Source organism: Perognathus longimembris, chromosome 6 (genome assembly GCF_023159225.1).
Source record: "Perognathus longimembris pacificus isolate PPM17 chromosome 6, ASM2315922v1, whole genome shotgun sequence".
Taxonomy (NCBI): Eukaryota; Metazoa; Chordata; class Mammalia; order Rodentia; family Heteromyidae; genus Perognathus; species Perognathus longimembris.
In genome coordinates this window covers 1,393,935-1,421,641 of record NC_063166.1, presented here as the reverse complement: position 1 = coordinate 1,421,641, position 27,707 = coordinate 1,393,935, and the positions used below count along the sequence as shown (strand labels likewise).

The window sequence follows — 27,707 nt, the reverse complement described above, 5'->3', positions numbered from 1 at the left end:
CCACAGGAGACCCTTCACAAAGAGTGGCCTGGTTTCACTGAAATGGGGCACCCATTTGGGTCAAGGAAAACTAGGCTCGTCCAGATTGGCCTGTTGACAGGGACAAGCAGACAAAGCCAGGGTTGTTCCTGTGACCCTCGGTGCCCACTGCTCACTGATCTGCACCCTTTCTGCAGTGCTGCAACCTTCGTGCCAGAGTGGCCATCCACCATCCTTCTAATTCCGCCTGCTGCCATTTTCATAGTTAGGAAAATTCCATGATTTGATTACAAAGGAACACAGGTCACTGCATTACCTTAATAGAACCAGTCATCTTCTCCACATCCTGGCTCCGCTCACGACTTGGGGGATTGAGCTGTTTGTGAGCTGAGTCCCCACTGGTTCTCAGGGCCGGGAGCCTGGAGCCTGGCTGCCTTACCACCAACGGCAGCTCCTGTGTGGTTAAGATTGTATGATAACTCTTGCCTTTTGGGGGAGGGCTAGGGGATTGAACCCAGGGCCTCCAGCCCCTTGGCACTGGCTATTTTTGAGGTAGAGTCTTGCTGGAAGGCTGGGCAGTCTAGGCAGTGATCCCTCTGCTTGGGCTCGTCCAGGCTGCAGAGGGCAATGGGCAGAGCAGGTGCTTGGCGAGTGTTGCAGATGGTCGAAGGAATGTCCTTCCTGCCCTGGGGCTACTCTCAAGCAGCTGGAATTACAGGCTTGAGCCACCAGGCCCAACTCCCTTTTGTGAGGCCTTACCAATGCAGACTGACCTGCCAGGAGTTACCACCCTTATTTAAAACAAACGATCAGGTATGCCACATGTTCAAGTGAATATGTTTTATTAAATGCATACTAATACCTTTCTATAGTATGTGAGTATACATAATAAATTAAAATGTATATATTTATTAAATATAGGTAGATATACCAGAACATGATTATATCAGATGAGAAATCAAAATAAACCCATTTTTAAAGTATCTTTTGGTCTCTCCAAATTGATACTGCTCATAAAAAAATACACCAATTTCCCCTAGGGGAAAAATTAATTCCATAGCAATGTAGTTAAGGGACATGTTTTATTTCATAGCTGTTTTTTTTTTCTCAAGCAAAATTGCTTTGCTACAAAATGAGTTTGATGATACAGGTGCTACTGTCCATTCAAGCAAAAGAAAAGCTCGCGTTCACAAGTGCACTTGAGAGTTATGTTCTTAACTTCGGAGGGGGAAGGCTCGCGTTCACGAGCGCACTGTCGGGTTATGTTCTTGTCTTCGGAGGGGGAAGGCTCGCGTTCACGAGCGCACTGTCGGGTTATGTTCTTGTCTTCGGAGGGGGAAGGCTCGCGTTCACGAGCGCACTGTCGGGTTATGTTCTTGTCTTCGGAGGTGGGTTCCTGGGGCCCTCTGCCGCGGGAGCAGTGGCACAGAAACACCCTAAGGAACTGGCGTGTCGGGAATGGCGAGCAGGGCAGGCCGCCACCACGTGCTCTGCCAGGCACTGCTTCAAGAATGAGTGTGCACGTGGCGTGATTTGCACTGAAGTCATCTCGAAAGATGTCCCTGGTGTGTCCTTCTGTCCATGCTTTGGCATTTCCAAGGAAAACAAGAAAATGTCATGAGGTATCTTTCCGCCGGGCCACCACGGTGGCCGTCAGGGAGGCGGGAGAGTTACCCGCGGCAGGGGCCGCAAGGGCGCTCGCTCCGCGGGCCACGGGGCAGAGCCGCCGGCCCACGCCAAGCTCTCCCTCCCCGGTCACCTAGGACGTGACTTTCACCCCAGTACATCTGCCCACAAGTGATGCAGATCAAATAAAAAGACAAATACACAAATAAGGCCATCTGCAGAACTTTAAACGCGCCTCGTGAGTATTTCACAATAATCTCTACACCCTATTTTACACGGTTCACACTCAGTCAGCGCAGGGGACAGGGCGGGTGGGGCCGGCGCTCTATCTCTTCGAGGCCTTGTCCACTTTGCCGGCGGGCGACCTCCTCTGGGGCGTGGGGATCTTGGAGGGCTTGGCTGTGGGGGGCCGAGGGCCCGCTCGGGGCGTCGGCCTGGGCGTGGGGGGCGCCGCCTCCACGTCGGAGCACGCCGACTGGATCTCTGAGATGTCGAAGTCGGAGGCGTCGCTACCGCGGCGGCTGCTGGCCCTGCTGCCGGCCTTGCTTCCCGCGCGGCTTCCGGGCCGGCTGGGCGTCTTCTTGGCATCTGCGAGAGGAGGCAGAACGGGTCCCTCTTACTAGCCATCCACCGTTTCCCCGCACCTAGCAGCCTGAACTCTGAACCCAGGACCGCGCCGTTACGGTGGGGGGGGGGGAGGGGCAGGGAGGCTCAAGCTACGTAGACAGAAAGTGAGCACAGCCAGAGCTGCACCCCGAGAGTGTCCCCAGCCGGGGTCCCAGTGCCGGCGGGCAGGGGAGGGCGTGCTGGCCACGGCGGCTTAGCGAAGCGCACACACGCAGGGGACACGAAACTCAAAGGATGCAGACATTTACGACAGGAGGCTCCACGTGGCTGAGCTCGGAACCTGGCAGGGGCTCACTGATCTGTCAGGAAACCCAAGAGGCCCAGCACGGCAGGGGCGTCCCCGCTCCTGAGCAGGCGGGAGAGGCGCCGGCCCGCAGGGGTGGAGGGCTGCAGGTCCTTGCTTCTGACATACGGTCATCCCCGCAGCCTCTTGGTTCTCTCTAAAGGGTCTGAGTCACTTGTTCATACAACTCACTTCATCCCTACCCTGGTGGGGGGTGGGGGCCAGGAACCATCTCGAAAGAGGGGCGATGCCCATGCCAAGTCCCCCTCCCTCCCACTGCGGAGGAAAGGGCCTTTCGTCTCCAGACCGTGCCACGCGACAGCCACGGAGGAAAGGCACCGTGCTCACCGGCAAACTGCGTTCGGACCCTGGCGGCTGCGGTAGTGATGAGGCCGCTGTCCTCCCCGGAGTGGAAGCCTTTCCCCGACAGGTACCCAGGCAGGCGGAGTTTGCTGCCCTGGATGGGGGTGCCCTGCGCAGGAGCGAGGAGACGTCAGAAGCTGCCGCCCAGGCGAGGACCGGGACAAGCGTCCTCACTGGCCTTCCTCCCCCAGTGTGCTACTCCCAGAGCCCGGAGGAAACTCAAAGCAAGTGGGACTCAAGGCTGAAGAGCAAACACACAAACTGAGGATCCCAGCAGCCCCCCGAGTTATGGTGAGGAAAACAGAGAGGACATTAGTATCTCCCGGGCTGAAAGCAAGCACCAGGAGCCAAGGGAGTCACTGCTGAGGGCCCCTGGTGCCTGGAAGAAGAGACAGGGCCTGGATCAGGGGCAACACCTTCAAGGTCGGTAGGAAGCCAGGCAGAAACAGACACGGACCGGCCAGGAAACAGGCAGCACCCGGATGCTGTCGTGCAAGGGAGCCTGGTGCAAAGGCGGCACCCGGCACAGCAGGCCCACGCGGGGTGCCCGGCTCCCATGCTGTCGCTTTCTGCCTCTGGGTTTTGTGCTTTGAATGGGTGCTGGGATCCGACCCGGGGCCTCACGCACACTAGGCAAACCCTCGGCACCTGGCCACACCGCAGCCGCTCTGTGAATCCCGACGGCCTTGTCACATTAGCAACACTTCCGGTGAGACACGTGTAAAGTGACTACAAATTCGGTGATCACTAAAACCCTTGTGTTTTCCCAGACATTTTGAAAAAGTGAAAAAAAAATAAAATAAATGCCCTCAGGCGTATAATGACGCCAATGAACTACTGAAAACAACAAGCCATTTCCCCTTCGTGACAGGTCTTCTGCCAGGGCAGCATGCGCCTCTGGTACACCTCGCCAGCCTTTGTGCTAGAGGACGCGTCCTATCGCCCGCCCTCCTGTGTGCAGTGCACACGCACGCGTGTGGCGTCTAGACACACAGAGCGCTCACATGTTCTGGAACAGCTGTACACACGTATCCCAGGGCTTCCTCTCGCTCACCTATTCAGCATCTTTTTTACCTACTTCCTAGAAGGGAAGTGGCTGCCCAGCCTCTCACAGTGCCGGGCGTGTTAAATGCCCGGCTTTGAGGAGCCAGGGAGGAGCTGAGACTCAGGACACACAGCACAGAGGCTGCCCAAGTCCTTCGACAACCCCTCGATGGCTCCAGTCTTATGGCCATAGACCCTTCCACACAAGCAGACTGATGTTTTATTTGCTTGACTTTCATTTTATGAGGTTATTTATTCCAAATAAAACATAGTTATGCACGCGTCCTGGTAAGAGACGGCTTTAATTTGGGGGAGTTACCACTCCTCAACACGCGCACGTGTGCACACGTCTCAGGGTCTGTGCTCATCAGGCAGGTGCCTTGCCTCTCGAGTCTAACCCCTTTTGCTCTTGTTATTTTTCAGATGGGGCCTTGAATTGTTTGCCAGGGCTACCTCAGTCCTCCTGCCTATGACTTTCTGAAAAGCTGGGATTACAGGTGGGCACCACTATGCCGGCCTTTAAAGTGAATGTGAACAAGTCACTTGAGATTCTGCTTTTGCTGCAGTTGACCCAGGGTAACTTCTGGGCACTTCTGTGGTACACCCGTGCCTCACTTGGAGGAAAGGGGCTGGAGTCAAGGGTTCGGGGATGAAGAGCTTTCCCTGCCCTCCTCTTCCTCCGGCAGTGAGTCAGACGCAGGCCCGGTGCTTGGAAAGGACGCGGGGCCTTGGAAAGGTGTGCGCTGCCCTAGGACGGCACGCTCACACAGCATCAGTTACTAAACCCCGCCATCTGCACGCTTGGCCGGGTCAGGCAGCTGCGTGGCACCACAGGGCCGTGGGGCAGGGACGGAGGACGCACACGTTTGGGGGGTTCAGGCGCACGGTAACCCTGACTCTCTCCTGCAGGTGGGTCTGCTTCCCACGCCCACGTTACTTCTGCTGGCACACAGAGGAAACTTCACAGAGGTGAGGTATGATTTCCTGCGTTGTGTTCTTCCAAGAACTAGAAGCAGAAACAAGCCCCGGAGGGTACCCAGCAACGAGGGTTCAGAGCCAGGGGTGGGGCGCCAGGGCGCGCGGTGCCTCACGGGAACCCCTTGCTCCCATGCCTCCCTAAGAACTTCTCGGTTGATAATTACTCCTACACCTTTGCAGAAGGACTTGGTGTTATCAGACGTGAGTGGAGGGAGGCGGTGGAGAAGCCGGGTTAGTGGGTGTTATTTTCAGTCGGACAGGACTTGGATTAAGACTGGGGTCTGGGCCTTACGGTACCTCTGCAGATGACACGGCAAAGTCCGAGCACTCTGCTGGTTTACAGGGAGTTGACATTTTGCTGTTTGTCAACCATGGTTTACCATAATTGCGTGTTAAAGGATGGAGGATCTGCATGGAACAATGGCAAATCAAATGTAAAGGATAGCAGGTCAAACCAGAGCCATAGAGAGAGACATTCATAGCAGAGTCCCACCTCACAGATTGAATGATAACCATGAAAATGAGCATGAAGGCCTGATGACAACACACACACATGCACACGCACACAAACATGCACACGCACACACACGAATGAATCTTTAAAAAGAAAAACGAATCTGAAAGATAATGGAGTCCTGGCGTAATTTCAGAAGGGCCATGAGGCAAAAGTATGCTTTAAAAAAGTATTGTGAAAGGGATCCAAGTGAAGACACTGGCCTACACATCCCCGGGGGGCCCCGACAACCCCCCAAGTGTGGCGGGGGCTCTGCCCGCACTGCACAAGGCGGGGACCGACCCGGAGCCCTACCTTGGGTGTGCTCGCGGTGGGGGCGGGAGGCGAAGCCGCCTGGCCGGCTTGGCTGGACACAGACGCGGATCTGTTGGGTGAAGCTCCTCGAGACGAAGGCCGCGACCTGCGGCCACGCGAGCGGAAAGCCGCCATGCCCTGGCTGGCGCCGTCGGCCAGGATGAACTTCTCACGCAGCTCCATGTTGGTCCTTCCTTTAGCTGGAATACACACGTGCACAAGCACACACGCACACGCACACACGCACACGCACACACACATACAAGAAGAAGAAGAAGCACTCAGTCTTTATAGAGGGTTCATCACCTGGCTTCAGAAATCACACTGGGAATTTCAAGAACACCTTTTTGCCATGCTAACTCCAGCTGAGCATACCAAAAAGTTCAATGCATTCCTTCACAATGCATTCCTCTGGTGGGCACCGTGTGCGGGGGGGAGGTGGGGGGAGGGGTGCTCATTTGCTCATTCTAACACTAGACACCAGCAAGAATAACCACTGAAAAGAAAGAGTCAGCATGACAATGGAGAGCTCATGCCAGCCACGGATGCCCTGCCCTTCACCACACGGAGACCAGGACAGCCAGGGGCAGGGCCGTGTCTCTGGCGTGTACCCTGGAGGCCGGGGGCAGGGCGGTGTCTCTGGCGTGTACCCTGGAGGCCGGGGCAGGCAGTGTTTGGGGCGTGTACCCTGGAGGCCGGGGCAGGCAGTGTTTGGGGCGTGTACCCTGGAGGCCGGGGGCAGGGCAGTGTCTCTGGCGTGTACCCTGGAGGCCGGGGCAGGCAGTGTTTGGGGCGTGTACCCTGGAGGCCGGGGCAGGCAGTGTTTGGGGCGTGTACCCTGGAGGCTGGGGGCAGGGCCGTGTCTCTGGCGTGTACGCTGGGGGCAGGCAGTGTTTGGGGCGTGTACCCTGGAGGCTGGGGGCAGGGCGGTGTCTCTGGCGTGTACCCTGGAGGCCGGGGCAGGCGGTGTTTGGGGCGTGTACCCTGGAGGTAGGAAGGGCATCATCACCGAATGCTGGGATTAGTTCAGCAGTAGAATTATACAGAAGGAGAGATGGCTCATTAGTCCAGAGTTGTCACCGAAAGGAGGCAGTTAGTCTTAATTTTATGCCTTGAAACACCATTTTGTCAACATGCAGTAACCAACGCCAGACCCCAGGGCTCATGTGGTTGTCCGTAATGCAGCGCGCGCGTGCATGCACACATGTGCACTCCAGAACACACCACGAGAACCTGAGGAGCAGCATCTGTGCGTGAGCTGAGTCACTCACTCACAGGGCCAGCGCACTGCAAGTGTGTTAGCTTTTAGGACACAAGTGTGGAAGCACCAGCGCAGTGGGACATGAGTTAAGCCATACGCCATGAATGAAGCATAGGATATCACACACACGAGTAAAGCAAGAATGTCCACAGCGGGAGAGCGCGGAGAGCGGGGGCAGAGGAGAGCTTGCCAACCTATAGCAGGCTGAGTGGTAGTAATTGAAGAGTTTGATTCCGAACGTAACATTTTACTCCCATGATGGTGAACTAGAAGAAATGACACAGGACAGCAGTCACATTCAAGAACACAGTCAGCAGCAGAAGAAACAAAGTCAGCAGTCGAGTACGCGGCGGTGCTCCGAGCCCGCCTCAGAGTGCTGACCGCGGTGGGGAGCCGGGGCCTCACCCGCACCCGCGCCCGGCTCTGCTGCCTCTCCGGAGCCGCCGCCTCAGCCGCATCCCTGCCCGGGTGCAGCGGTGCCCGGCTGCCCAGGGTGGGCCCGGCACGGCCCGGAGGCAGGCCGCACAGAGGCCGCCGAGCTGGGAGCCCTCACCCAGGGCCCGAATACCATCTTGGAGCCCGGGATGACAATGGCAGCCTCATCTACGCACCGGCCATACTGTATTTCCCCGTCAGTGGGCTCCTCCTGCTCTCACAACACGTGTGCCGTAAAGCCTTCTGCCATCGCAGCCAGCAGCCGCCGCCTAGGTCTTGTGTTGGCTGCATCTCCTGAATCTCATGTCGTTTTATTCACTGTAGCCTCAGATTATATATACATGTCTGTCTGTCCATCCATCTCCCCACTAGCGTACCATTCATGTGGACTGGGTATGTAGCAGGTTTGTGCAGCACACTTTGTTTGCACACTAGCGACATGGCCTAATGGCACCCGGCACTACCCACTAGAATGGAATCCTATAATCCTACGACTTTCCTTTTAGGTCTGTCCTTTAGCCTGCAGAGGGCAGGGCTTCAGCAAAGGAGGGCCTAGCAGTCCAGGGCCTGGGCAGCCAGGCCTGCTCATCTCACACGTGTGGATCCAGACGTCCCGGGCTCAGACCCCGAGGCTCTCACCAGGGAGCCCTCCACACATGGACCCCCCGCTGATGCACGGAAATCATAGCCACTCTGTAATTTTGTTTTTTAGAGTAAGACAAAATGATGCGCTGCAATTAAATGACCTCATCATGAAAACTAACTGCAATCAAATGTTCTCTCATCACGAAAATAAACTGAGTACTAAGTGACTGAATGTGGGCTCCGAGAACAGAAAAGCTTTGCTCTCCAGAATCTCCTGTTTTCCTACCCTCCGACTGATGCCCTCTTTCCCTGCTACTTAAAGGCAGCCAGTGCCTTTTCCTGGTGAGTATAAAGGGCTCATTTTGAACACTACAGTGGGGGGGGGGGTGTCTCAAAAATAAAAGTCCAATCTAATAGTTTCTGCCTAGCTGTCTCAAGTTTATCCTGGAATATGATTTTGGCTGCATCTTTTTTTGGGGGGGCACTGGGGATGGAAGCCAGGACGTTGCACTTCCCAGGCAAGCAGCTTGCCACCCAGCCCCACCCTGGCCACAGAGGGCACTTGAAAACACGAGCAGCAGCATGTGCTCTTTGGGAGCTCTGGGCTGAGCCCCGTCGGTCGGTCCTGTGTGTCTGTGAGGCTGCAGAACAGAAGGACCTGCTGGGAGCTCCCAGCCCCCAGGCTGCCCTGCCCTGGTCCCTGTCCCGGTCCTTACCCCGGCAAGGGTCATTTTTCACCAAGAACTCGTCCAGCGCCATCCACCCGCCTCCAACTCGAACCATCACGGTGCTCCGCAGGATCCGCACCAGCCGCAGCTGCTGGGAGTCTCCAAACTGCAGCGGAGAGAGAACGAGGCTGCCATTGCGGCCCAGCACTCGGGCCGGGCCGGGCGGGCAGCGGGCAGGAGCAGCGCGGGCCGCTGCGGGGAGGTCTCGGTTCACAGCATTAGTACAAGCTCGGGAAGAGGCGGGCGACGGACTGCGCTAGGCCGCCCCATGCCGATTTAGCCCAAAGGAAACAGTTTGAAAAGAAATCATCACAAAGGTTATTATCAAGCATAATAATGAAGCTTTGTCCTAAAAAGGATTTTTTCCTTACTTATAATGGAAACAACCAGAGCAAAGCAGTAATTAAAAACATGTCTAGAAATCATATATAGCCCCGAAGCCTAGGCCCACCTGACCAGGGCTTTTACAGATGAAGATGACTCTAGGGAAAATTTAATAATTCCTGGCCCCTCTTTCATGAAGACTTATTTTCCTTTTATATCTGCCGGAGAAATCTTTGTGAACTCACTTTGTTTTCCCCGGGAAACGTTTGGCCCTCAGAGAATAATGGGGTCAATAAGTATGCCTAATGGAAATTTCATACTTGACTAGGATTTCTGCAGCCCCGCAGTCTAGTAGCCCGGCTGGTGGAAGGCTGGGTTGAAGTGCCACCTTAGAGTACAGTGGTGTTGCACGGCTGTGGAGAGGTCGCTAAGGAGAGAGCTTTCAAACCGGAGTGCGTGCCCCAGCGCGGGATGTCCCATGACGGCCGGGGGCTCCCAGTCACCGGAGGAGCTGGGGATTTCACCAGTCCTGAGTGGACCTAAGTCTACAGGTGGTTCTGCTAAGACGCTTAAGTGATTTGAAAGCCTGGAGAAAAGACTTCATCCCTGAAATTTCAAAGAGGCTCTTGTCTAACTGGAAAATCATCAGACTGAATTTCAGGGTTGCTAACCTAGCCAGTGAAACAGCAAAACAAACAATCAACACAAGTGGCTTCCTTTACAAAGAAGGGAAAGTACAACTGTGCTTTTGACTGCTTGCCTGGCTTACAATCATAAGATAAATACTTTCAGGAGAGTCACTCGGTTGCTTTTCAGAAATCTTTAGCCTGGGGCTGTGGGAGAGAACTCAGAACACGGATGCAGGCAAAATAGACAGCAGGCCACTGGTCGTGGAAGAACAGCTCTGTGAACCTCTGTTTCTAAGCTTGATTTTTAAAGACAGCCCTAAGTGCCTACAAGTGGGCCCATTCCTCAAATGTAGATTTAAAAACCAAAAAATAAATTTATTTAGTTAGAAAAAAAATTGGAACTGCTAGTAAGCAATGGGAAAGGAAGGGACTGAAAGAAAATTACTCTTAAGGAACCAGATAATTGGACAGATAATTTGGTCCAAAATTATGTCAAAACTAAAGTTTTAAGGAAATAACTAACACTGCATTACAGATGTTTATTAATTCTGCTAAACATGAATAATTTTAAATGTTATTTTAGAAAATATTCTCCAGACAACACTGACTTTCGAATTTCTCTCGTTTTTCCAATAGCCAAATTAAGACAAGAGCCATTGGGTTAAACATTGTTGTTTGACCTCTCAGTAAATGAAATCTTTGGAGGTATTTCTGTTATCCTCAACACAATTCCAGACTGAGGAAGGTGCTGTTTGCTTACTACAAAGATAGCAAGAAAAGCAGCACTTGATTATAGTGCTGTAACCAATGAGAATGTTTTCAATATGATCCTCCCACATTGAATGCAAGCCTCCTATCATTCCACTGTGCTCCATAAACTTCTTGGGAAAAAATCTCTCAAAGTAATGGACTATTTCTATCTTAAAGACATTATTCGCCTGCAAGAATATGGACAATTTGAAACTTAAAATGTAATAATAACTAAACTGGACTGGCAGAGAAATATCAAGTATCATATATATACACATGTGTATGCGTGTGTATATATGTATATATAGACACACCCACTCACATATATGTAAGCTTCTTATAAAAGAATACAGTCAAAAATCTTCTTCTTGGATATGATGAATTCTGTATGTAATTTCTCTTTTAAAATTCTGGCCAGGCTGCAGTGCCACCAGCACGCCACAGTGATTTTCAGCATCAATATAATTATAAGGTCACAACTGTAGAAAAATACAATCTCACAATTTTGTACAAATTGAGTGTGGTCCCTTTCCTCAAAAGGAATGACACCACCTAAAATTTCCAAGTTGGTGCTGCTACTCCGCAAATGCAAAGCCCAAGTTAGTAGTTGGGAGCTCCTACGCTGCCCAGCGCCGAGCACTGTCAGGAAACCTCCCAGTGCTTTTTCCACGTGCCTGAGTTGAGCCCGGACCCTACCCTGCTACCATGGGCCATACATCCTAGTCAGACACAGAGCTGTGTGGAGAATCAAGTCTGGGTTCCAATGACTCCTTGCACAAAATGGATGCTCATAGTATCATTAAACATGGGAATTGGAAATTGCACTGTCTCATCGCAGCCAGCTAAGTGCCATGGATTTTCTGGTTCCCATAAAAGTAATCTCCTCACTGGAGGCACAAAGCGGAGGCGTCCTGGAGTCAGGACCCCACAGCAATTACAGAAACACCACAGCAACCAGCAGTGAGCAGCAAGCGAGGCAGCCGGGGGAGATTGGCCTTGGCAAGCTTTCATGACTAAGAGCTAAAGTTAAAAAAACCACCGGGAACTTGAGAACACAATCCACTAGTTTATACCTGATTTCCCAGGAAGAACTGATAAAAAATGAAAAATGGAAGAAAGACATAATTAGTTCATGAGGAAGTGTTTGACACGGCTGAGAACACACATATACACACACACATACATACACACACACACTCACACACACTGGGCTTCAGGTGAGAATCTACATTAGGTATGTGCAATAATCCAGTCTTTTTCATTTTAATAATTTCCCCAAAGTTTTTCTACACATGTTAGAAAATCTCAGGATTTCAAACTCAAGTGAAAAATTTGAATATGTAGAGAAATATTTTTAGCATTAAAAGTATAAAGATATACATTTGTCAATCATATTTCCTTTCTTATTACTACATGTAAGAGGTTAAAAAAATTTAAGATTGGGTAATGAAGTCACACTTCCCTTATGGCTTTGAAAATATGTGTGACTTCTATTTATCTTTAATTTTTTATTTATTTTTTTATGTAGTATGGAAGAATCAAACCCAGGGCCTGATGCATGTTAGGCAAGTACTCTACCACAAAGCCACATCCCAGCCTCTCTTCTGTTTTGAAGATGAACCCCACTAATTAAGATGTTGAAGAAAAGCAAAAAAATCACTGCTCAAGTGACAAACATTGCCTCTTTGTCATAGTTAGAGGAATGAGTCAAGATGTCTAACAGCATGGATTTGGTTTGGTGCAGCTCTGCTACTCAAAATCTAGAAACCTGCTCATCATGATAAAATACAAAGTAATCAGAAGCATGCAAGATGCTTTGCTGTGAACATCTTTCTCCTGCAGGTGGTAAATGTCAAAGCTATATGTTCTAATATACAAAACTTAAGCTGTTTCCCTATATCTTAAGGTGACACAAGCTACCGTCTTGGATGCCATCACATTTTGAGATGAGATAAAAACAATTAGGATTCCTGGAAAACAACATGGATGGAGCTGTATGTAAATGTTAGCACACAGCCTTGAAGAGAACGAGGAAGTCATTTGGAAAGCTTACCCTGTACTTGTTGTCCCCAATCTGTTCAACTTGAAACCGTTTTGCACACTTACACTTAGCCACCTGCCTCGTGACCTGCCAAAATCAACGGAGAAATGTTTACTGTAACTTTTTGCCTTCTGTAGGGGTGTCTCACAGTTCTGACACAACAACCCATGTGGAATTAAGAGAGGCCCATGAACTGCGGGGCATGCCTTGGTAGAGCCCAGGCACTGTGGACAGTGAGACGTACCTCATCCTCGATTTTGTCGGCATCTGTGATGGGTTTGTATGCATCTTTATTTGGGTGCAGGGCAGCCACGAACTCGTAGTAGTCAATGTACCCATCCCCATCGCGGTCAAAGATGTCCGCAACCGCGCTCATCTCCAGACGGCTGGTTGGGAATTCTACAATTTGCACAATGGGAGTAAGGACTGATAAGTAGACAGATTGCTCCCCATCCCTGTATTCCTGACCAAGCATTTATCCTTAGTGTAGGAGCTCAATTTCAGAGTGATCAAAAGTATTAAAATTCGGGGCTGGGGATATAGCCTAATGGCAAGAGTGCCTGCCTCGGATACACGAGGCCCTAGGTTCGATTCCCCAGCACCACATATACAGAAAACGGCCAGAAGCGGCGCTGTGGCTCAAGTGGCAGAGTGCTAGCCTTGAGCGGGAAGAAGCCAGGGACAGTGCTCAGGCCCTGAGTCCAAGGCCCAGGACTGGCCAAAAAAAAAAAAAAAAAAGTATTAAAATTCTTCCCTGAAGAGTGGATTTGCATCCTAACAAATCACTATCTATATACGTGATCCAAATTTATCTTTAATTTCTAGGGTGGAGCATAAGTAAATTCTATTGTTTTGTAGGCTGGCAACTGTTCATTTAAAGAAAAGTTGATAGGAACTTAAGAATGACTTCTAGTAGCATCTGTCAGGGAAATTTCACTCCAATGGACAAGACCATCAAACAAAAGGGTGACTTGGGGCTCTAGTGTCTTATTAGTGTGAATTTACATTAGACTGTTAATTAGGAAGATAAAGGGACAGGTGTTCATTTCCTACTATATGCCAGTCAACACCAAACATCTAAAGTCACATATTATCACCTTTGTTATGTGAATGAAGACACAGGGTTTTTTGTTTGTTTGTTTGTTTTTGTAAAGGTAGTGACTTCTTGGCCAAGTTGAAAGTAACACAAAAGCTTTACATTATTCTCATTTTCTTTAAAACAAGCCCTACTTGAGGAGAGGATCCCATCAATAAATTCCTGCCGGGTGATCTTCCCATCCTGGTCTTTGTCGATCCTCCGGAAGAAATCCATCACTCGAGATTTCTTGTGATTCATCCACCGCATGTATTTTTTCCGCCAGATATCAAAGTCGAAGTTGGCAAATTCTCTCAGCTAAGAAAGGGCAAAGGGCATTGTGCTGCATTAATGCTGTGCTCACATTCTATCCCAGGCCACCTGACTATCGCCGCCGTGGGGACCCCGCGCCACCTGACTATCGCCGCCGTGGGGACCCCGCGCCACCTGACTATCGCCGCCGTGGGGACCCCGCGCCACCTGACTATCGCCGCCGTGGGGACCCCGCGCCACCTGACTATCGCCGCCGTGGGGACCCGGCGCCACCTGACTATCGCTGCTGTGGAGACCCCACAGGCAGGCCCATTGCTTGTTTGCAAACTGCGTTTCAACGAATGTCAGTGGTTCTTCTGTACAGACCAAGTCCTTTCAACTTCAACCAAAAATCTCTCATGGCAGCAAAGTCACCTGGCCTGGCTCCAAGATACAGCAACAGCCCCATGTTCGATGAAAGCCCGGGGCCAGGCCCAGCTCCTAACGACCCTGGGCTTCCTCGCTCTGCCCTCTGAGCCACCTCCTAACTGGCCTACACATCCATCATAGTCCCAATTCCAACCTCTAGAACTCCAAATCTCCAGAGTATATGTTTTTAAAAGATCTGAATCACATACAGTTACCTCTACACCAGTTAGCATGTCAATATGTTGTTTTGTGTTTCCTTTCCTTCTTTAAGGAATTAGTTAAAATATAAACATTTTGCTACATGTGGCAACTCACATCTGAGATGAGGAGGCAGAAAGCTCGTGAGAGCCCATTGTAACCACTGGCTGGCATAGTACTGTGTGCCTCTCATCCCAGCTAAGCGGGAGACTCAGATCGAGGGGACTGCGGTTCAAGGACAATCTAGACAAAGTTTGTGAGAAACAATCTCAACAGAAAAAGCATGGTGGTACAGGCTCATTAAACCAGATACAATGGAAAACCAAAACAGGAGGACTGCAGTCCAGGCATGCGTAGGCAGAGTGAGACCCTTTCTCAAAAATAACTGTTGTGCCTATGAAGCACGAATCCTGACTTCAGGCTCTGGTACCACCAAAAAAACAGAAAGAAAAGAGTCTTCCTTTATTGACTCTCTAAATCCAAATCTCATGTAGCCTTCTTTTTTTTATGGCCAGTCTTGGGGCTTGGACTCAGGGCTTGAACACTGTCCCTGGCTTCTTTTTGCCCAAGGCTAGCACTCTACTACTTGAATCATTTCTGGCTTTTTCTGTATATGTGGTGCTGAGGAATCAAACCCAGGCTTCATGCATGCTAGGCGAGCGCTCTACCACGAGGCCATATTCCTAGGCCTCATGAGACCTTCTTCAACTCCATAGTGACATCTATCTTCTTGGTATTTGTTTAGGAGACAGATGCAGCTAAGGTAAGCGTGAGAGTTTGCTGATGTAAGAGAAAGTGAGCCCCGGTGGGCACTCTGAGCAGACTGAGGCAGTGGAGGCAGAGAAGGGCAGAGTTCACGAACCTCCTCCAGCCTGTCGAGGGCATCGTTGAGCTTCCTCCTCCGCTCCAGGGCCAGAAGCCAGACCTGCTGCCACTTGCTCACCAGTAAGTTCACTCGGGGGTTCTTGGTCTCAATCTGGGTCTGCGATGCCGAGGGGTAGAAGCTTGATGCTGCCAAGCGTTTTCCTGTTAGGACACAACTCTAGTCAGTGTGGCGGAGCTGCCAGCACTGCTACAGCACTTCAGCCTATGTACTCCTTCAGAAAGGAAACTCCATGCTGGCTTACTTGCTGCCCGCCCCTTCTCCAGGACAGGGATGTGGGACTGCAAGGACGACGGACCGGCTGCTCTCCGCTTGTAGGTCTTTGTGACTTTGTCAACATCAGGCTGTTTTCTCGTCATTTCTTCCATGAACGTCTGCAATGAGAGGAAGGGTGTCAATGAATAAAGTGGGGACCAGATCAGATCAGTGGAGAATGCTGCCACTTCAGTGACAGATCAGGAAGGACTTGACCTCAGCTCAGGCCCTGCACATCTTTCCAGACAGTGATACCTTGCCAGACACTTTACCAAACTCTAACGATGGCAGTGCTCACTGCTTAGCCAGGAGGAACACATAAATATTCCTTTTTGTGAGCGCATCCTACAAGGCAGAGTGTGTCATGCCACTCACTTCAGAGTTGAAAGCAAGTAGGATTTCTGGGGAAGTCATTTTTCTGAGAAAGACATGCATTCATTTCCTTTTAGATAGGAAGAGAAGGAAGAGGGGGAGGAGGAAGAGGAGGAGGGAGAAAAGGAGAGGGAAGAGGAGGGGAAGGGAGAGGGGGAGGGGGCGAGGAAGAGGAGAAAGAGGAGAAGGGAGGAGGAGGGGGAAGAGGAAACACATTCAAGAGCATCTCCTGAGGCACACCCCAAAGAGAGGAAGACAAAGTCAGATCCGATGGCCATGCAGTTACCTGGTGCTCGGCAATGAGGGCCTTCACCTCCTCTATCTCCTGAGGGATGACCTCTTTGTCCTTGTCACTGAGCGTGGTCTCGGCCCACTGCAGCCAGGCCAGCAGGGCCTCTAGCAGCTCTTGTTTAGCGATGAGCCCGGCCAGAGCGCCCGCCAGCCGCTGCTGGTGCTGCTTTGCCCAGGCCAGCACCTGTTGCAGAAAAACCATGTCCTCAGAACTTCTTCCAACTTAGAGGACAACTGCATTGCCGTGAGACACACGAGCACTAAATGCACACTTAAGACTGTCCTGTATAGAGCTGCAGTGCTTCTGGCTTCTCTCCGTCCCATTCCTGGCAAGGGGATCCAGTGTGCAGAGGCTGAGAGAGCTCTGAACAGACCCATCACTACCGGGCGAAAGGCCGCTCCCCCCAGCTTCCCTCAGCACGCTGCGTTCAGTTCACCACCTAGGAGGTCAGGCGCGCCCGCTCCAGGCGGCAAAGCCGAGGCCGAAGAAGTTCCAGCCTTGAATACCTCATTCGCACTGCGACTCACACACACACACACACACACACACACACACACCCCAGTCCAGGCAGTGGGGTGAAATGTGGCCCAGGGACCCTCTCGAGGCCCCAGGGGACGAGCTGCAGACGCCCCACTTGTGTGAGGAACCTCAAAGACTGCAGCCAGGAGGGTTTTAAAGAGCACTTTCCCGCGGAGCCCCGTTTCCCACACCTGTGGTGTGTGCGCCTCGATCGCTGAACGTTCCCAAGCCCCAACTCCCGGTGCCACGGCTCCTGCAGGCCCCCCGGAAGCACACGCACCTCCTCAAACCTGGCCCGGATGATGGTGACCCAGTGCTTGATGGTGGTGATGGAGTCCGGGTGGCAGACAGCCAGGACGGCGTCGCCCATGCTGGTGGCCCTGCCGAGCTCAGCTCTTTTCTCTTCCAGTTTCTTCATGAATTCCTACAGCAAAAACAGGCTTCAGTCAGCTGCTGGCACCGGCAGAAAGCAAACCTCAGAACCTATGGCGATCGCTGTCATCAGGGTTAAACAAACAAGATCTCCAGCTGTTTTATTCTGTTAGAAGTCATCCACTAATTGGGAAAAGGAGGGAATGAGAAATAAAGTACAGGGTTATATCTCATGCTTTAAAATGTATTCTATAAAACAAGTCTCCAAAATGTAGACAGGCTGTCATTGTACTACAAATGGAAGGTGGCGACACTGCTGGTACAGTGGACAACAGTCTACCAAGTAAGATGAGGAGGTCAGAGCCAGATCTGGTGTGCTTCAAGTCCCAGCAACCTGAAAAGCCATGGAGGAGGACTACTTAAGCCCATGAGTTTGGAAGAAGCCTAGGAAACCCTACTCATCTCAAAGGCACAAAACAAGATCCAGGCATGGTGGCACATACTTGCAATCCCAGCAAGCTGAGAGGTGGAGGTCAAGAGGACTGTAGTTTGAGGCACCCAGGGCAAAAATGGCACGAGACTTCATCTCAACAAAACAACTGTGGTACATACCTGCTGCTCTAGCTATGTAGGTGGCCATAGGTAGAAGACGATGACCTAAGCCAACTCTGAGCAAAGCCTATCAGACCCTATTCAAAATTAACTAACAGAAAAGAGGGCTGGGATGGGGCATAAGTGGTAGAATGCCTGACCAGCAAAGGTAAGTCGCAGAATTCAAACCCCAGGAATACCCAAAGAAAACTACACAAAAAGCCTACTTGGGTATTTGAATATACTAGGAGCGACTCAAAGTATGTTCAGGAAAGGACTAAGGAAGAGAGAAGACTGGACTAGGAGTCACACATTTGGAGGTATCCAGGGAAACAGGAAGGAATAGTCAGGAGAGAATACTCAAGAGACAACAGTCAGGTAGGACTCGTCAGGAAGGAACCATCAGGAGAGACCAGTCAAGAAGAACAGTCTGGAGGGAATAGTAGAGTGGGAATAGTCAGGTGGGTACAGTCAGTCGGGAGAGAAGAATCTGGCAGAACAGTCAGGAGGGAACCGTCAGGAAGAAGCATCCTGCCACCAGGCTGGTCACAGTGAGGCAGCCTGTGAGAGGGAGTGGGCCCCTAGGACACAGAACAAACCAGCACCCAACAGCCCCCCCCCCCCGCCCCAGCCTTGGAGTTACTTGGCATCTTTAGGGGCTACCCACTTTATGCTGGTCAATGAGGATCCGCAGAGCGTCTTCATCATCTGGGAGAATGCCGTGGAAGCGCAGGGTCTGCTCTGCCTCAGCCAGCCACTCCAGAAGCGCGTGGACCACAGAGTGGAACTCTTCTGCCTAATGTATGCACACATATGCGCACGCGCGCGTGCACACGCAAACACACACAGAGTGATGGGGAGAGAGAGAGAGAGAGAGAGAGAGAGAGAGAGAGAGAGAGAGAGTCAGTCCCAAATAGGACTGTTAGCAAAATTCACAGGAACAGATTCTCCCTTCATTAACTAAAATTCTTAAATTTAAATTATGTATGTGACTCTCATTAAGACGATATTCTGCTTTGTGTTTCTCATGCATCATTTCCTTTAATAAGTTTGTGTGTAGAGACCAATATGATTCCCACTTTTGGTTGAGATAACCAGGACTTAATGATTAGACTGCAAAACCCCACAGAACCAGTTAGAGTTAGGACTTTTCTAACTTGAACTTTTCTACAGCTTTTGGCCACTATCTTCAATTACACGGCAGACAACTGATGAGAGAATCAAATACGCATTCTCAGCAGGCAGGCTTGGCTTTTTTTAGGGCAAGTCGCTGAACGAACTCATTTTCCGTTACAGACTAGAACTAAGCCGGAAAGGCTGGTTGCTGACTTCCAGTCTCCTCACTCAACACTCCACACGCTCACCTGTCCTAGAAAACGCTTCCAGGGCGCCTGCAAGTGACCCCCGCTTTTGAGCAGCTCATTTTTATCTCTGAATGTTAGGGCACATGCTGCGCACATGTCCATACGGGCTCACGTCCATATCGACCTGACGGGCAGCATCTTAAGAGACGTAAGGAGGCCTCTGACGTACGCAACAACCTCCACAACGCTCGGGGTGAAAGCCCAGGCGTCGCCTGGCTTCTTGAGGGGGCTGAGGGAGCGGTGGAGACACAAGGCCCCCACCCTCCCGCCAGGGCCCCAGGGCCTCTCCGCGGGGCCTACCTGGCGCAGGGCAGCCTCGAGGCGCGTCTGCTTGGAGACGGACAGCGCGCACACCGAGTCCCAGCGCGTGCCCAGCTCCTGCATCTGAGCCTTGACCCACGACGCGTCATCCCGACTGCCCTCCACCAGCTCCCGGGCTGAGCGCTTGAGTGCCTGCACGCTGCCGGCCCTCTTCCCCAGCTCCTTCTGGAAGGCCTAGCAAGACCAGAGTTGGAAAAATAAACTTGGCGCTCTAAAACCAAAGCAGCAAAATGTTTAAAACACCACACACAGACATCCAAGAGTGGTAGGTTAAAGACTCTCCTCTGGGTGGGAGCTTCGGGGGGGTGGGGGGCAGGCTCCCACAGAACAATGTCAGGGAAACAGTGGTGTGCGCATCTGTTCAGTTCCTTACCACTCCCAGGAGAAAGTGTCTCATGTTTCCAATGTGGTGTCAGCCCTCATGTCCGTGCCACACAGACACACACAGGGCATCAGATGCCGCTGCTGTCCGTTCAGATGCCTGCTGCGGGGGACAATGGAGGTGGCGAGCGTGACACGTGTTCCTGGTGCCAACATGGGGTCCAGAGATACTGGGTCCCAGAGGGGCAGAGTTGGCATGCAGTACTGTTCTCTGGGTTCCTGGGTTTTAACTCATTGCAAAGGGGGGAGGGGGCAGTACCCGGGCTTGACCTCAGGGCCTGGGCGCTGTCCCTTAGCTTTTTCACTCAAGTCGGGTACTCTACAACTTGAGCCACAACTCTAGGTCTGACTTTTGGGCGGTTAATAGGAGATAAAATTTTAACTGACTTTCTGGCTGCTCCCTGAATAGCTAGGATTACAGACATGAGCCACCAATGCCCGGCTTCATTCTGAATTTTGACACAGATTTATTTCAAACACCAAATCCCTATCTGTTCTCTTAGTGTCAAAGCTTTTGGGCTCTGTTCTCCCTATACCATTTTGATGAACAGTGATGTGCCAGGAGTTAAATTCAACCCTGGGGCCATAGATTTCCTAGAAGTGAGTCCAGGGTTCATTTCTGCTCCAAGATGCGACATGTAAAACTAGATGCTCAAACAACCAATCTTCTATGTGAAAGAAAGTTATTTTTTTTTTCAAGAAAACATTACAAAAGGAAGTTCATCAAACTAGTTAAAGGTGTGGTGAACTTTCTGATTTCATTCTAACATTGTTAAATGAGATGTGACTACAGGGACAAACACACACACATACATGAGGTACAATATCTACAGTCTATTTGTGATTAGACTCATCCAATACTCTGAACACTTTCCAATCTGGTTTGTATACTTCCTCAGCCTTCCAATCATTACTAATGCTCAATGATTAATTCATTCTTGATGGCTGTAATATATAAAAAATCTGGCAAGTGCTGAAGGCAGTAAATATTTCAACAGTGAGCTTATAAAGATGGGGTTTAAGTAAAGAGTAACATTTCAGTGTTCATTAGTCATTGAGAGCTGGAAATGGGAGAGTTGAAATTCGTCATGCACAAAAACATTTGTTTCATTTATAAGCAAGGCAAGGTACTTGAAAAAGTAATTCTTGTGGGCCCAGTCAATGTTCTTTATCATTTTACTTTCTGCTAATATTCAAGTACACCAAGCTCTCTTTATAGTATAACCACAGCCAAGAAAAGAGGAAAGAAATGTACAAAAGTCTGAACATTTAAGAAAGACCAGACCTGAACACTGGTGGCTCATGTCTATAATTCTAGTTAATCAGAAGGCTAGGGGCTGGGAATATGGCCTAGGTAAAAAGTGCTCACCTCTTATACGTGAAGGCCTGGGTTTGATTCCTCAGCACCACATATACAAAAAAAAAAAAAAGCCAGAAGTGGCACTGTGGCTCAAGAGGTAGAGCCTTGAGCAAAAAGAAGCCAGGGACAGTGCTCAGGCCCTGAGTCCAAGCCCCAGGACTGGCAACAACAACAACAAAAAAATACAGAAGGCTGAGATCTGAGGATTGTGGTTCAAAACCAGCCAGGGCAGGAAAGTCTAATTAACCATTATCTCCAATTAACCACCAGAAAACTGGAAGTGGAGCTGTGGCTGAAAGTGGAAGAACACTAGCCTTGAGCAAAAAACGCTCAGAGACAGTGCCCAGGCCCTGAGTTCATGCCCCATGATAGACAAAAATTGGGGGCTGGGAATATGGCCTAGTGGTAAAGCGCTCGCCTGGTATACATGAAGCCCGGGGTTCGATTCCTCAGCATCACATATATAGAAAAAACCGGAAGTGGTGCTGTGGCTCAAGTGGTAGAGTGCTAGCCTTGAGCCAAAAGAAGCCAAGGACAGTGCTCAGGCCCTGAGTTCAAGCCCGAAGACTGGCAAAAGCAAAAAATAGACAAAAAATTTAAAGAAAGAAAGGTAGGTAAAAAAACAAAAACAAAAACATAACTAGTAAAGCATGAAAAGAACATCATAAAATGAAATCAACTTGGGGGGACTAGAAATCATAGGAAAGAAACCTATTCAGGCAGAGTGCTGAGAGATCAGGTCAGCTCTGAAACAAGCACTGTTAACACCACGGACGTGTTCTGTAAAGTCATGTGATATCACTGGTCGTCACAGGTCATGCTGCCTGGACACCACAAACATATATATATCTTTGATTTACGTGATGTTCTAATGTAAGTGTGAGGTTTTTTGCAATAAATACACAATAAGTCCTTTATAGCTCAAGGGTCACACCCCAGGGTCACACCACCGATCTGTATACTGACACAATGACCTAGTTCCAGGTCACTATAGAAATGATTGTAAGACTTACTATGTAACTGTCTAGATGAATAAAGACAGGAAAACATTCTTGAAACATGTTTGAAAGCATCAGGGAAAGAAATCTCTTTTCAAGTTCTTGAAATGTTCTAGATATGGCAATTTACAACCCAAGAAACTCGCTGATACAATGAACAATTTCCCCTTCCCCTTTAGGTCTGGTTTCCTGACTCTGCTCAAGGCAGACTTAGTCAAACACTGACGGTGCTGGAACACAACGTGTCCTCCCTCGTCATAACCAGTGAATCTCCCCCTGTATTCAGAGTAACCCACCAACAAGATCAAAAACCGACGTCCCAGGTGCTGATACCTTGTGATTATCGATCAGATTCATCACTAAGTCAAGGTCTCCATGGACAGGCTGGTCCTCTGCCAGCTGGGGCTCCACTCTGTACAGCCAGTCAATGAGGGCCTGCAGGGCATCTGTGAACTGCCCAGAAAACAGCAGGGCCTCCTCCAGCTTGTTTTGTCTAGAGAGAACAAGGTGGAAAATTGAGTCTTGGTCATAGAAAGGCTACCCTTTGACTTTGCTTACTAAAGTTCATTTAAATTGAGTGGAATAAAAACAATATATTGATGTTGGCCAACACCACATTTCTCTGCTCGATGTCTCAAGCTTTCTGTTTTACTGTGCAAATGCACAAAGTCTATTTGTAGGCTGGAAGCCATAGATTCTTCAAGTTTCCTCATAAAAATATGTTGGGTTTTTTTGTTCCTTAAAAAAGTTTATTTAAAATGGCTTGAAGTGATTAGACACAAACCTGACTGCCAGCACTGGGGTTTGAACTCAAGACTTCCCCATGCTGGGTGCTCTGCTGCTGGGCCAGGCCTCCCACCCCATCCTATGGTGTTTAGTGTGCCAGTGGCTCTCTGACTTTGTGTGTGTGGATCCATGCCTGCATCCCACAGCCAAGGCTGAGACAGCTGTCCATCTTCCGAACACCTCTTCATCGTCACCCCGCCCCCCCCCAGCCCCACACATGCATTGATCTGCTTGCTATCACTAGACTTTCCCTTTTTTTAAAGAATGTCCTAGATGAAAGTAATTTCATGGCATTATAAAGAGGATGCATGATTTTGGTACTGGAAAAGTCAGGGGCAAAAATAGGACGAGATCTATGCGCATGAAAGGCACCAGATGAGCGTAGGGTCCACGCGGGGTGGGCCTCCTGAAGTGGCCGCCTGGGCGGGTGGGACAGAGCCCTCCAAAGGAGTGGCTTGCGGTATGGAATGGCGCAGGGCAACGCTCCTGGACGGGGTGTGAGGCAGCATCCAGGGCTGGTCCCGGGCAACAGCAGTATTTACGGTCCCCAGGAGGACGGTCCCTCCAAACAGCACCCCACATCCACGGGAGCCCCAGGTGAACACGCTCCCCGGCGGCCACGAACCTCTCCACAGACTTCCCACAAATGGTGTCCCACTTGTCCCGGAGCTCGCTCAGCATGTTGTCCAGTTTCAGGGTGTCGTCGGCCAGCGACGTTTTCTCCTTCAGGGAGCGTCCTGTGCGGTTGGTGGTATCGTAGACGGAGTGCTTGGCACCAAGGGACTTCTGAAACTCCTGCAGGGATGAGACCAGAAGCAGGAAAAGGGCATCACCAGAGGAATCCCTAACAAATGCAGTCCTGACAAAAAGAGACATCAGAGAATCACACCAGACAGGACAGCACGCATTCCACACAGGACATGCCCGCACAGAAGGGAATCTTCAGACTCGCAAACTCAAGGACTCAATTTTTTTTTTAACCAGCCAACTGATTCTGACAGCACTTATTATTGTCAAGAGTAATTACTAGGCCACCAACACAATACCCCTACTCCATATCATGACCCTTTCTGCCTTGAGGAATTCTGGACCCATGCTCGAGGCTTCTGGAGATACAAACCAGGAAAACTACAATAGCTATACTAGAACATTTAAAAATCTCAAGGTTTGTGTGTTGTTCTGTTTTGTTTTGTGGGGGGGGGGGGGGGCGTATTGGAGGGGATGTGGTCAATCGTCTATGAGTAACTACAGGCCCAGGCAGAGTCAGTAGTCTTACTGTTGTTGTCAAACAGATTCATTGCCAGCATGGAGACTCACAATGATAGATGGAATTCTGTCCCTGACAGGGATGAGAGGACAGCGCACTTTCACGCGGAGGCTGATTGCTTAGTGTGCTCCCAGCACGTGGGAAGCTCGGGCTGCTGCTTCCCTCCCTGGCTGTGGAGCCCACTGATATCCCAAGTAGCTAGGCCCACTGTCCTAGGATCAGGCAGTGGCTTCCATGCTTTGTTGCATTTGCATCCTAAGGACCTGGCCCACTTGTGCAGCTTACATTTATATAATGTGGGGGAGGCGACAGTTATTCTAACAATCAGACACTTACAGGGCACAGACCCTGCTTCTGTAGGTCTCTCATTAGCATCTGTCAGAGGCACTTACAAGTATTAACACAAGAGTAGAAAAAAGGAGAGAGGACTGCTACGATGCACACTGCCTCAGGATGAGAAGAAGCAAGGGTCACCTTTGCAGGCAGCTCACGGTGCAGGAAGTACAGAGGTCACACCAGAGTCAAATCAGAGACGAAGTCCTCAAGGTGGGTGGGTGCAGCTGTTTGCTCCATTTCCACCACTGGATGCAGCCGCTCGTGGGCAGACGCCGCGGTGGCAAGAGGCACCCTCAGCCATCTCCCGCCCAGGAGCAAGGTCTTGGCAGCCCCTTCCCCTCCCCTCCCTCCCTTCCAGCAAGACCTCTAGGGACCCCCAGCCTGAAGACAATTGCTACCATGTTCTGAAATGAAAGCACCTTAAAGCATCTTGATTCTTCCAGCCTTTAAGAGTGATCCTGTTTCGAGCACTGATTTACATGCAGAAACCCAAGCCATGAAGTCTGCCACAGAAACCACTCTCTCTTCACCCACACCCTCACCCAAACGGCTCTGGAGAGGGAGAGGAGGAGAGAGCGCCCTGCGGAGGCTGAGTGCAGGGAACACAGAGGGAAAACTTGCTAAAGGAATAACAATGCACTATGTGCTCCAAGTCTCCACAAAGAAGCCACAGTGTATCCCCGAGGGTGGGAGAGGGTTTGTGTACACGCACTGCTACCAATTCCTAGGAAGTGAAAGTCTTCCCACTGCTCTGTTCAAAAACACTGTAAATCATCTAATAACCGAACACAATAATCTGACAAAGTCTCCATCAGTTTCTGCTTCAGCTGAGGCCTTGGGTGGTGCCCAGGCTGTCCTCCGACTCCAGAGGCTGCGGCATGCTATGGCCTCTGACTGCTGCCCTTGTACTACAGGAACAACTTCCAGTGGCATTTGCTCAGGAGAGAATTAGAAGAAGACAGACAGATGCTGTGAAAAACTAAATGGCAATGTGCAAAATTACAGCAAAACCTTAATGCTTCACTTCGGTTTTAGGTTGAAGGGACCCATTTCTTTGTTGTTGTTGTTGTTGTTGTTGTTGGCCAGTCCTGGGCCTTGGACTCAGGGCCTGAGCACCGTCCCTGGCTTCTTTTTGCTCAAGGCTAGCACTCTGCCACTTGAGCCACAGCGCCACTTCTGGCCATTTTCTATAGATGTGGTGCTGAGGAATCGAACCCAGGGCCTCATGTATACAAGGCAAGCTCTCTTGCCACTAGGCCATATTCCCAGCCCCAGAAGGGACCCATTTCAACATACTATGATTTTTGCTTTAACAATATACCCTGGAATTGTTAATGGAATGGTCACTAGAAGTAAATGTTTTAAACTTAATACAGGTTCACATTGGGCAGCTATTCTTTGGCGATAAATACACAGCCAAGCAAGAATTCAGAGTGGATCTGGAAACACAGGCTGAGATAACAGGAGATGACGTGCATTTCTGAATGGCAGACCCACCTTGTGATGGGCCAGCTGGGTCTTTATTTTGTCTGGATCATTTGCGATCTCCAGGTCAGAATCCAGAGACTTCTCCGACTCTTCCAGCCACTCCATGAGTTTACTCCAAGCTTCATGGAACTGTGAAAGAAATTTATAGCTCTGTCTAGAAAAAATTCAGGCTATCCTTGAAATACTTTTTAAATATAGTTATATTATCTTTAAGTAGTTGTACAAAGGAGTTGCCATTTAACAGCTTATGAAAGCAATAGGTCTGGGTCAAGGTCATGCCCTTCATCATTCCCACCCATCCCTCTCCTACTCACCGCCTTCCCTCCTTTTTCTTAATTTTGTAGGTATATGCATAACACTCTCCCCAAATAGCATATTTTTAAACAGGAATGAACATGGGTATATTGAAAATTCTTAATTCCAAGTTTCCCTGGCACAAACAAATTAACGCTTTTGTGAACAAAGAACAAGTTACACTACATCTTGACAGTGTTTGAGTGGAAGGTGTTGTGGTGTCCCAGCCCCTGTGGTCACTCATTCCATAAAGACAGGAGCAGGCTCCAAGGAGATCACTCACTCCCTTCCCTTGCTTTTCACAGGGAAATAGTTCTTGTTTTAGGAGTTCTAAAAATTTGCTTGTTTGTTATTGTTTTTGTTGTCTCTTGGCAGATCAAGGTTTACTTATAAGGTGTTTAACTCCTTTGTTAATAAAAAAGGAACCATGAAAAGCATGAGTTCAAAAATTGCTTTTTAAAATTCCTGTGCTAGTACTGGGCTTGAACTCAGGGCCTGGGTGTTGTCCCTAAGCTTTTTCACTCAAGACTGAGTTATAGCTCCACTTCTTTTTGGTGGTTAACTAGAGAGAAAAGTATCACAAATTTTCCTGTTCAGGTTGGCTTGGAACTGTGATCCGCAGATCTTAAGGCTTCTGAGATGCTAAGATTACAGACATGAACCACCAGTGCCTGGCATAAATTGTTTTTTTTTTTTAATTGCTATTTTATCTCTACCAAGAGCCCAACCTCTTTATTGTTGCTATTCAAATACTCCAATGATCTACTATGTCTCACATACTGACTACGTATACACAAGAAAACTGTAATTCTCTTTGCCACCTTGAACATGCAAAGTATTTGGGTGGGTCAGTATCCATCTGACTTCAGTCACTGTCTCTCTTCTATTCACCTTATATGTCAACCTATGGGCATTAACTTTGGATACCAAATTGTGAAATTGGTAAGTAGTTATTTCTTACTTGGCCTATTCGTAAATTTAAATGAAGAGATACCTAACCAAAAAAAGCTGAAACATCCATGTGAAATCCATGTCTAGTAAACAGCAGGCGGTGGGTGTGGCCCTGCGACCGTCTGGCAGCGCTGCGCCCTCCCCAGAGGCCTGCGCACCTGCTCTCCATCCTCCCACAGTGCAAGTCAACCCCATGTAAAAAGTGCTCAAGTCAGGACAGACCCACAAAGTGCCCAAGGCTGAGTGCTATGACGAATGACATTCGAGCCCAGAGCCAAGCAAGAAGGAGGAGAGGAAGGACGGAGCAGCTAGGGGAGGCACTGGAAATTCCGAATGCAGGTCATAAGCTCTGGCAGCCGGCAATCAGGCGGCTGGCTCAGCCACGTGGGTCCTACTGCTGCTCCCACACTCACGGCTACTCCGAAGCCACAAAAGGAGACAATCCTACCTAGCAGTGTGGAA

The 27,707-nt window shown here is 49.9% G+C and overlaps 1 protein-coding gene across 23 annotated transcripts in view; it reads right to left on the bottom strand.

Annotated features, from left to right (window-relative positions):
* Positions 1-804: 804 nt before the first annotated feature.
* Dst (dystonin) overlaps positions 805-27,707 on the bottom strand; it is a 290,647-nt gene continuing 263,744 nt past the window's right edge. For 8 of the 23 annotated variants that reach the window (XM_048347587.1, XM_048347569.1, XM_048347576.1 and 5 more), the window contains 19 exons: positions 26,010-26,129; positions 23,535-23,704; positions 22,457-22,616; positions 19,364-19,558; positions 18,367-18,495; positions 17,017-17,160; positions 16,212-16,400; positions 15,543-15,672; positions 15,278-15,441; positions 13,692-13,854; positions 12,706-12,860; positions 12,474-12,548; positions 11,494-11,511; positions 8,706-8,823; positions 7,164-7,235; positions 5,709-5,908; positions 5,198-5,308; positions 2,864-2,987; positions 805-2,193 (listed from right to left, as the gene is read on the bottom strand). In XM_048347587.1, coding sequence (XP_048203544.1) covers positions 1,931-2,193; positions 2,864-2,987; positions 5,198-5,308; positions 5,709-5,908; positions 7,164-7,235; positions 8,706-8,823; positions 11,494-11,511; positions 12,474-12,548; positions 12,706-12,860; positions 13,692-13,854; positions 15,278-15,441; positions 15,543-15,672; positions 16,212-16,400; positions 17,017-17,160; positions 18,367-18,495; positions 19,364-19,558; positions 22,457-22,616; positions 23,535-23,704; positions 26,010-26,129 — 2,700 coding nt within the window. In that variant the 3' untranslated portion in view covers positions 805-1,930. Of the gene's footprint in view, positions 2,194-2,863; positions 2,988-5,197; positions 5,309-5,708; positions 5,909-7,163; positions 7,236-8,705; positions 8,824-11,493; positions 11,512-12,473; positions 12,549-12,705; positions 12,861-13,212; positions 13,397-13,599; positions 13,855-15,277; positions 15,442-15,542; positions 15,673-16,211; positions 16,401-17,016; positions 17,161-18,366; positions 18,496-19,363; positions 19,559-22,456; positions 22,617-23,534; positions 23,705-26,009; positions 26,130-27,707 lie in introns of those variants that run through there. The other 15 variants (XM_048347588.1, XM_048347571.1, XM_048347592.1 and 12 more) reach the window with 5 other exon arrangements.